General features: G+C 42.4%; 1 protein-coding gene across 2 annotated transcripts in view; it reads right to left on the bottom strand.

Annotated features, from left to right (window-relative positions):
- Window positions 1–1,703: 1,703 nt before the first annotated feature.
- Window positions 1,704–10,297, bottom strand: part of LOC101693479 (aldehyde oxidase 4-like) — a 57,067-nt gene continuing 48,473 nt past the window's right edge. Inside the window, exons 29-35 of one of the 2 annotated variants that reach the window (XM_004781999.2) lie at window positions 9,929–10,003; window positions 9,006–9,058; window positions 8,463–8,577; window positions 8,212–8,277; window positions 5,892–6,077; window positions 3,524–3,691; window positions 1,704–2,699 (exon numbers count right to left, since the gene is read on the bottom strand). In XM_004781999.2, coding sequence (XP_004782056.1) covers window positions 2,646–2,699; window positions 3,524–3,691; window positions 5,892–6,077; window positions 8,212–8,277; window positions 8,463–8,577; window positions 9,006–9,058; window positions 9,929–10,003 — 717 coding nt within the window. In that variant the 3' untranslated portion in view covers window positions 1,704–2,645. The remainder of the gene's footprint in view (window positions 2,700–3,523; window positions 3,692–5,891; window positions 6,078–8,211; window positions 8,278–8,462; window positions 8,578–9,005; window positions 9,059–9,928; window positions 10,004–10,297) is intronic. The other variant, NM_001310168.1, reaches the window with a different exon arrangement.

Here is a 10,297-nt window from a genome sequence, read left to right as displayed (position 1 = left end):
TTCTGCTTCCAGCAAACTCAGCCTATGATTCCAAGTGCTCTGATACTGCGAGGAATTCTGCCAATTTATGTCATTGAAAGCAACAAGTGCAGAGGATTTAAAGACTTTTTCCTTAAAAGAAACAATGGAGATGTCTCAGGCCTCCCATCCAGCCCTCTTTTTGATCAATCCCATTTCAAAAACCTGAGTGCACGTGAGAGTCTGCAGGTTGAAGACACTAAACAGAAATCAAATCCTTCCCCATTACTATTCGCTCAGCTCCATTTGCCCAGGGTTTTCTTAAGACTGTGCGAGGCTGGTCTGTCATAAACTTTGGTCCAGGAGAAGTGAGACACCCTTGGCCTCACAGGTTGAAAGGAGCAAGGAAGAGTACAACAAGCGTGGACCTGCCACACGCTCCTTCTCTTCCGATGAACATTTACTGAGCCCACAATTAAGCAATAGCCATGACAAGTTTCTAAGTAAAAAGCAACAGCTGTTGGGTGGCGCCTGGGTGGCTCAGTGGGTTAAAGCCTCTGCCTTCGGCTCAGGTCATGATCCCAGGGTCCTGGGATCGAGCCCCGCATCGGGCTCTCTGCTCAGCAGGGAGCCTGCTTTCTCCTCTCTCTCTGCCTGCCTCTCTGCCTACTTGTGATCTCTGTCTGTCAAATAAATAAATAAAATATTAAAAAAAAAAAAAAAGCAACAGCTGTTTTGCCCAAAGTTAATAATGATCATGTTTTAACCATTGAAAGGGCTCTTGACCATTTACAGATCACTGGTTAGAAAGATCTTATCTTACACTTCTGTGTAACTGTCACTATGATAACACTTTAAAAGAGACAGTCAATAATTAAATTTTAAGATACTTATCTAAATTAGTATTATGGATTAAGTTTTAATATAATAGATGCTAAAAATCGTCAAATTTAAAGGGCATTAGAATTTTAATCCTTTGTTTGGAAATTGCTATTCTGTAAAATGTACTATTTATGTAAATACTTTATCCCAAACCCCAATTCTTCAAGTTCATTAAGTACTGCTGAAGTGATCAGACTTTTTCTGTAAAAATTCAATTTCTGTTTTTTCAGTGGCTTTGACCACATGGTCTGTGAGTACAATACTTTTTAAATTAATTTGTGTCTGTGATAAATGTGTCTTCCTCTTTTACTGCTAGAAAAATAAACCAGTAATCCTATTTTTCTGTTCTGTCTGGCACAATGAGTTTGTGTGGGCTCGGTTCTAGGCAAACTAAATTATTGGGTGAATTTAAACAGACATTTAAGGGGCGCCTGGGTGGCTCAGTGGGTTAAGCCTCTGCCTTCAGCTCAGGTCATGATCCCAGAGTCCTGGGATCCAGCCCTGCCTCGGGCTTTCTGCTCTGCAGGGAGCCTGCTTCCTCCTCTCTCTGCCTGCCTCTCTGCCTACTTGTGATCTCTGTCTGTCAAATAAATAAATAAAATCTTAAAAAAAAAATATGTGTACACACACACAGACACACACGCGCGCGCACGCACACACATATGCACACACCCCTCCTAGAATAAAAGACACTGACTGGTGAGACTTCTCTTTGGAAAGAAGCCTTTCCTTTCTCCTGCCAGCCTTCTCTTCCCCCAGTCTGGTCTCAAACACACATCAACAGTCATTCATGCTTTTTCTTCTACCACAAAGTTTCTGTGAATAAATGCAGAGCTTTAATATCTAGCACACAGATTCCAACAAGTGATTCAGTTTGTTTATTTTGTTTCAAACCTCATAGGGACCGAACATCTCTGGCATAACCCTGCACTTCCTTTGGAAAATGCAATGCAAAATGGCTAAGAAATAACTGAAAAAAAAAACAAAACCCAACCCCTCAGGATTTCAGTGCTCCTCTGAAATGGCAAAAGGAAGGTGGTGCCGATTTCATTTCTCAGACACTGAGCCAAATCAAGGGGCTGCAGAATGATTTGAGATCACTATTTCTACTCTGTGTAGTTTCCCGGGAAAGGAAGACACTGCCATGCTCATGGCAGATGAGGACCCGCTGGAGGCTCTGAACGGTTTACACCCCTAAGCCTCAGTTAAACTGGCCACATGGGAGAGGCAGGAGCCTGAGGATTGTGGTGGGCTCGCAGTGCTGGAGACCACAAGAGTCAATTACAGACATTTCTTCCAACCTCATGTTCAGAGACCACATTGTTAGTGGCCCGGAATTGGCCGAGGTGGGTTTGTTTACACCACAGAAATTGGCAACCGCTATCAATCACGAATTTTTCCAGGTGAGCTGGTTATCATAATCACACCATTGGCTTTGGGGATCCAATCCTGAGAGTTTTGGGGGTGGATGATTTTATGAGTGATCAGATTTCTGAAGACTAAACCACAAGCAGTTTCTCGAGTTGTTCCATGGGAATGGAAACTCTACCATGTTTTAAAATCATGATGTTGTAGATCTTCAGGATAATGGAAATAATAAGAAGGATTTTTGATTCTAAGCTTCATTATATCTTTTGGTATAAATTTATGTCCTAAAACATAATCACGCAGCGACCTAAACCACAGAGAATAGCTAAAAAATACTAAAATTATCCTTGACAATCAGGAGCCAATTTATACTCGTTCTGGTTTGAAAATTTTAAGGTCAATCATGTATTCTTTCATTTTCTAAGAGAAATGTAGTATTAAGACACACGGATGGACCAAGGTGTAAATGTTGAAGGATCATCTCTAGGAATCTAAAAAAAAAAAAAAAAAAAAAAAAAAGAAGGAAGATAATTATTAGTAAAATGTTATATATGCAAAATGTGTAATTCAGAAGAAAAACTGTTTTTTAAAAAAGAAAAACCCAATGTCTGTTTTATTCTTATAAAAAATATATAGTTTTCCTATTCCTTTCAATCCTTGAGTCATAAATCTCTTTATCTTCAGAAACTTATGTTTGGGATAAGATGCATCTTATTCAGAAGCCCTGTACTTTCAAAGGCATAAAGTGCAATCCAGTTCAGTTAGGGCTGCAGTAAGCAGTTCAATATAGGAACAGTCTCTGATGATAGTTCTAGACATATTTTTAGCAGCTGGTAAATGAAACTGTGTTCTATTTGTGTGTCATTACAAGGCATATCAAAGAGTGCCCAGTGATTTTGATATTTTAATTCAAATTGTTTTTACCAGTTGGCTTAACAAATGCTTTCTGAATAATTGACTAGATCCATTATCTATTTCATCCCATTTAGTTATTAAGGTGATCACAATACCACCTCAACTGCATTTTGATTAAGTGTTTCAAGAAGTTAGCTACCATGTGGATTTGCTACTAGCATTAGCTCCACTGAGTCGGCTTTTCTTTGGGGTCTGAAACAAGCCATCGTTTGAAGAGTTTTGCTCACCTTGCAGTTACGTTAAAGTATATAGGCAGTAGCAGGTAAAGGCAGAGTGAGAATTTTCATTGGAAAAGATAAACCTGCCCTGGGGTTTTGTCATGGTGACCAAATCCATACTAAGAACCTGAAGGCCCATGTAAGCGGTGATTACCACAGGGACCTCCCCTCACCACCTTTACCATGTCAGTAAATTGATCCACACAAGTCATCCTAATAAACTCAGGAGTTGCTGGGCTCTTCAGGTTGAAGATCTTGGTCAGACCCCTCTCTTCGCGGGCAGCAGTCACTGCATCAAAAATGGCGAACAACACGGAGGATCCCAAGAACACTGCAGTCTCACCCAACCCCTGAGAGGAAGGTAAAAGGCTGTCAGAAATGCATGGTTCTCTTAGGACTAATTTGAGTACACACACACACACACACACACACACACACACACATGCACACTCACCTCTTCTAGTGAGTATGGAATACTTAAAATGGAGTATGTCTGAATTGCCAGAACCGAATGCCCCCCATGCTGATTTGTGTGTGGGGTCCTCCTCAAAGTCGCTCATGAAGATGTTCCAGGACATCAGGATAGTGGGGCAATTCCTTTGCCCAGGTAAAGTTCTAAAGACCAAAACCCTTGGTGGCCTCTAGAATATTCCACTTTGGGTTCCAGACCATTTTTGTTTAACTCAAAACCCAAACAAAACAACCGCAATCTTTGTAGCTGAACCTAAACGACAGTAAAGAGTGACCTGTTGAAGCTGCTTGTGTGCGAACGTCCCTGGTGCGTGCTGGATGTTTCTGAACTAATAGTGTAGTGGCCATTATATTTTGAATGATTCATCAATGCTTCTTTGTACTGATTTTTCTTCTTTCTTCCTTCAAAGTAATCTGGTCTGTGGTCTGTGCTCAGGGCTTCAGAGATTGGCCTTTATCTCCAAGCAAATAAAGCCTATCCCTGGCTTTGATTTCACCTCTAAAGCAAATGTAGAGGGAGATGTAGAGCTGATAGAAGAAAGGGTTTCCTCTGAAGTGAGGAGGAGGGGAGCAGAAAGGTCTTATGTCCTATTTGGAGCAAACTGGCAGGGGGGTGGCTAGACTCTAAAAGGCAGGATTGCACCCCATGTCAGGATGGTTTCTAGAGACGCTCCTGGTGCAGAAGTAGAGATAGAGGCCATTCAGACAGGAAGTCTTGTCTTCTTCCCAATCTTGACCTACTTAAAGAAGGAGAGGAAATTTCCTGAAAAATCTAAGGTTAGCCTACCATCTGTCTGGCCAGATGTGGGCTCAGAATAGAACTTAAGTTGGGGGAAGTTGTGTTTTTTTGTGCACTTGTATTCAAGAATCCTCACCAGAGGTCTTTATGGGCCAATCAGAGCCCATATGCTCCAGGGAACACAGACTCAATACCTCTTAGATCAGCAGCTATTTACAGCTCAGAGCAAAGAGTGAGAAACTCGTTTGAAAGTCTGTTCCAGTTTGGGGAGGTGTGGAGAGAGGCAGACAAATAAGAGGGAACTGAGTCTGGAGGATATGTAAAGGGTGCAGAAAATAAAGTTCTGGGCTGGTAAAATTTGCCTACAATTTCGGTTTTATCTCATGGTGGCACTTAGCCTAATGACCTAAGATGTTTTACTCTTCCTTGACCTTTCTTGTTTTTTGTTTTTTTTTTTTAATATTTTATTTATTGATTTGACAGACAGAGATTACAAGTAGACAGAGAGGCAGGTACAGAGAGAGAGGGGGAAGCAGGCTCCCTGCTGAGCAGGGAGCCCAATGTGGGGCTCAATCCCAGGACCCTGAGATCATGACCTGAGCTGAAGGCAGAGGCTTAACCCACTGAGCCACCCAGGCACCCCTGACCTTTCTTGTTTTGATTAAATTTGTTTCAAGCTCGCTTTCATGAGTGAAGAGTCTTCTCGGTCTTCTGGAGTCAGTGAGCACCACTTTGCCATGAATTTGCTTTTCTTTTCCCTTTTCCTGCTGAGATTTTTAATTCAAAGGAGTAAGCAAATTCAGGGGGCATTATATTTTGAATGAGTCACCAATGCTTCTTTGTACTGATTTTTCTTCTTTCTTCCTTCAAAGTACTCTGGTCTGTGGTCTGTGCTCAGACCATTATTTCTTGAAAGGGTAGATTGTTATAGACCGAACTGTGCTCCCTCAAAATTCATATGTTGAAGTCCTAACCCCCTACCTCAGACTCTGACCATGTTTGGAGATAAGGTCTTTAAAGAGGTGCGTTAAGTTAAAATGAGGTCTTTAGGAAGGGCCCTATTCCAACATGACTGTTGTCTTAACAAGAAAAGGAAATTAGGCCATACAGAGAGAGACATCAGACTTGTGCACTCAGAGGTGACGACTATGGGAGGACACAGGGAGAAGGTGACCATCTGCAATCCAGAGAGGCCTTGGAAGAAAGCAATCCTTGATTTGACTTCCAGCCTCCAGTACTGTGAGAAAATGTATCTCTTATTTAGGTTGTTTAGGTCACCCAGTGTGTGGTCCTTTGGTATGGGAGCCCTACGAACTAACATAGAGGTCTTGTGTTCTTACCTTGGACGAGTAGATGGCTATGGGATTTCGGGAATGCACCAGAGTGACATAGAACTCTTCTGGTATCTCAGTGACAGTCGGGATTTTGTAGTCCTCTGGACTTCGAGAGTAGAGGACACCTTCCGGGGAATATTTCAGTTCCTCTGTGGTGTACAACCCCATGCCTTGGATAAATGCTCCTTCAATCTACAGGCAAAAATTTCACAGTTTATAAGTATATGATACTGATGGATGAACTACTCCAATGTGACTGAAAATGGAACCATTTCTCTTGACCATAGTGAGTCATCCTTGACAGCCTGGGGTGGGTTTACAAAGGGTCCTGCAGGGTCTGGTGCTTCTCATCTTGCCTGGTCTCATCCCTAGTTCTTCTTGCCCAAGTGACCCATCCTCCAGGTACCTGACTCTTGGTAAGTTCTGGGTAATTCTCAAGCCCACCAGATTCCATTTGGACCGCCAAGTCTTTGTATTGTGGTTTTCCCCTGACTCTCTTCACTGCTCCCCATCTCAGCTTGTCCCCCTGGAGAATTCCTAGTCATCCTCCAAGTTGCTGCCTATTTGGAGCCTTTTGGATCCTTCTACCACCTCCTGGGTGGATTTAGGACCTACTTCCTCCCAGCTCACTCTACCTTGAACACATTCCCCCACATAGTGGCTCTCAGAGAGTATTTCCTCCATCCACCTCTTCCTCCTTGCTCTCTCTCATGTGTATGAGCATTTGGAGGCCATGGCCTTCTTGTATTCTATTATTAACCTGAGGCCTTTTACATAGGTTCTTAGTAAATGTCTGTTGAATTAGATGAAAAAGAAGCTAACATTAAAGGAACATGAACTAGAATGCATGGAACACTGTAGGTTATTATAATATCCGTATTTCTTTACTTCCCTTTATAAATTACCATGGAAAGTAGATAAATGTTAAATAAGATGGGATGGAAAAAACTTATATTAAGTTAAATATTTTTATTAAAAGTCATGTTGAGTTCTATTTACAAACAAATACGCTCTAGGAAAAAGGATTAAGGGGTGTCTGCCTGGAGTTAAAGAATTGAAGGAGAATTACAGTTTGTATTTTATTGAAAATGCAAAATTAAGGTATATGAATCTAAATTTTAGATTTGGATATTTCCAAATTCTTATTCCTAAAGGAAAAGACTGAAGTCTAAGAGATCAAGTCTAATATACTCATTTTCTTCCCTTTTCCGGTGAGACAAATGCAGGATTTCCTTAATCATGACATCTCCCTTTCTGCCTTTGCTTAAAAGATAAAGAAGCAGAAAGGATCTGGGAGAAGTGGGTAAGACAGGGAAGGGGGGTCGAGGACTGGGTGAGTGGTGGTTCTCAAACTTTATAGGCTTGAGATGAATTTCAGGTGCAGGTTAAATGTGCCGGTTTCTGTCTCAGCCCAGCAAAGTTAAGACAGACCAAGTCTAAGCCTGGGCTGAATTCCTGGGTACAGGAATCCATGTTTCCATAAACACTTACAAGTACTTCTGTTGCAGAGTCTGAGGACCACATCTTGAAAAGCACAGAGGGATCAATAAAATTGTTCCTTATAAAGCCCAACGGCCAACCCAGGTAAACCAGTCTCTTAGGACTTAGGATACTGGGAAGCTGCTGGCAGATGAAAGCACCAGGTGTCTGTCAGGTGTGACGCTAAGCTGCTCAATGGCTCCAGTATGCTCCTCAGGTGGACCCTGGGGACCAGCTGCCTTGCCTCACTGTGGGGGCGGGTTAGTAGGTCTGGCTGGGGCTAAGGTGGCTGGTCCACTGGCTCCACCTTCAGTAACAGGGTAGAAAAAAGCAAAGCTACACCAACAGCTAGAAAGTCTTTAACTCAAAGTTTAAAAAGACTTTTCGGTGCCTTAATTTTATTGTTTGTGGGATTAAAATCAGAATTAAATTCAGCAGGAGGCAAAAAATTATGCTTAAGTATTTCTCTTTCTTTTACATTTCCCTATTTGCAGTCTGTTTAAATTTAATATTAATATGAATACTAATGGAACTTTATTATTATGTATTTATGTAGTGTTCCCTAATTACAAACATATTAATATTCATGAGAAAAATTAGAAGGCACGGAGAATTATAAAGCAGGCTAAGTCACACATATTCCTGCCCTACAAAGACAATGATTGTTAGCCTTTTCTTGAAATTTTTTCCAGTATTTCATCCATTTGTGTGCGTGTGCGTCAGATACTTAATGTATAGCAGAGAACTTGCACCAGGTATAAACAACCCTGCAGAATTCTGGGAAGTACTTTTCTGAATGGAACCGACCAAAAAGTTCCTATGGTCAGAGCATGCTGGTATCACTCACCTGTCCGACGTCCACGGCTGGGTTTATGCTGAAAGCAGCATCCACGAAGACGTCAGTCCTAAGGAGCTGTTCCAAGAGAAAATACACAGTGGAAAAAAGGATTTATTTAAAATAGTTCTTGACTGCAATTGGCTGTCTGTCCCTGGATTTTCCACCTGCAGGATCAAGTTGATTATCACGTACGGCACGGCAAGCACGTCAGTGTTTGTGTTTACTCGATGCAGAGGGCAAACCCAAATACTGCTCTTTACCTTATGAGCGCCGGTCAGACAGTCCACTTCAACCTCTGAACAGGCCGCACCGTACACATAGTACGGGAAGGGCTCGCCCTTCTCCTTCTCCCAGTCCATGTGAGTCTGGTAGCCTCTGAGAAGAGAAAGCAGCAGTGAAAAGGAAAGGCCCTTTTCCTCACAGTGGTCTCATCGCCTCCTGTGCTGTGGGGCCTGGGGATCGAGAGGGCACCCACCCCATGGCTGCCGCATCCCTCCCCTTCTTCAGTAAGCGCAGGTGTGGTCAGAGTTGTAATGGTTCCACCGCAGGCCCAGGGAAAAGGCCCTCAGTGTCTGGGCCCGACCCTCCAGCAGGCAGTTACTGGAATTAGTCCCGGTGTGTGTAAATAGCTGTGGCGGCCTTCCTGGTGGAAGCCCTGGGCCTCCCCAACGTGAGCCAGCACTGAGCGCCGACAGCAGGCACCCCGCAGGGCCCCCCCGGGCTCTCCGGGCACCTGTTCGCACTGCTGAATGTACACTGTCTCTGCCCAGCTCTAATCCAACCCAAAGTAAAATGTCCTTTACTTGAAATATCCAGTAGCTGAGAGACTGATGGATTCTGTGAAGGCTTTTGTAATCTGGAAGAGATGATTGATTACAAAGAGATATAAATTTAGGGAAAGTAATGAAAAATACCTTCCTCCTCCTGTTTGGGACAAGCTTTCTACCCGCATTCACCTCAGTTGAGACGTGCACCTTGTACGAGCCATGGGCCATGCTTTTCCAAACAGATGTGTACGGGCAGCTGCTTATGCCCCAAGGCCCTCTATCGTTTGTTGGACAGTGTAAAGTTTATTTTTTAAAGCTATTTTTTAATGCCTTTTTGGCTTTTTAAATTAAGGAGGGGGCTAGACCATATTCACACACTTTTGTATGTAAGTATCTACACAGATATGTACGTATACACACATGTTTCTATGTGTATGTTCATGTCTATATATGTATGTACTTTTCCTCTGCTTTTTTCCCCCAAATAATTTGACCCACTGTCACTTAGTATAGTACATCAGCTTCCCTCCTAGAGTATAACCTGGGTAGGGCTGGGAATAAGAATACTAATGGTAATATTAATAATAATTATTAAAAATAGAGTCATCCTTTGATAGTAGGACTGCTATCATCTCTGTTGCTCTGGAGAGAAAACCAAGGTCCTGAGGCACTGAGGGTGACCCTTGTCTCCCAGAGCTAGTAGTGACAGAGCTGGGACAGTAACCCTAAGGTGTGTTTTACTTTAGAGCATTCTCTGTGAGAAATCAGGCTCTGAAATAAAATCAAGTTTCAGTGAATCCAGACATGGCTTTTGCTTTTTCAGAAAAGCAGAAGTAAATGTTAGTAAATGCTTTGTCTCCTGAACAGGCAGCACCCGTCAGCCCAGGCGTTAAGGGCCACCGCCCATCTGCACGTATGTATCTGGCTTGTCCTGGCAGGCCAAGGACGGAAACACTCACCCACTCCTCCCATCTTCCTTTAGGGTTTTTCCTGATGACTGGCTGAAGACGGGCCATAAGAATTTGGCAGGCATTCTGAAAATAAATATTTGATATGACAGAAATAAAAGGCACAGGAAACAGCAAAATGCTAAATATTCGAATCAATTCAAATGGAATCCATCAGTTTTGTGAGCCTGCTTGCTAGTCCTCTAGGCAGGGTTTCTTAAAGTTGAGTCATTTAGGGAATCCCTTTGAAGGAAACAAATATTCATGTGGATCCTACGGTGTTGATGTCCATTATTTTTATTATAATTTTGTTTTAATATATGCTAACATAAAGTTAGTTGAGTCTCCTGGATTTATAGCTCTTTTGTACCTCCAAGCAAA

Source organism: Mustela putorius, unplaced genomic scaffold (genome assembly GCF_011764305.1).
Source record: "Mustela putorius furo isolate JIRA1106 unplaced genomic scaffold, ASM1176430v1.1 tig00000275_pilon_pilon_pilon, whole genome shotgun sequence".
NCBI lineage: Eukaryota > Metazoa > Chordata > Mammalia > Carnivora > Mustelidae > Mustela > Mustela putorius.
Note: the sequence above shows the minus strand (reverse complement) of the source record. Positions and strands in the feature narration are given on the sequence as shown.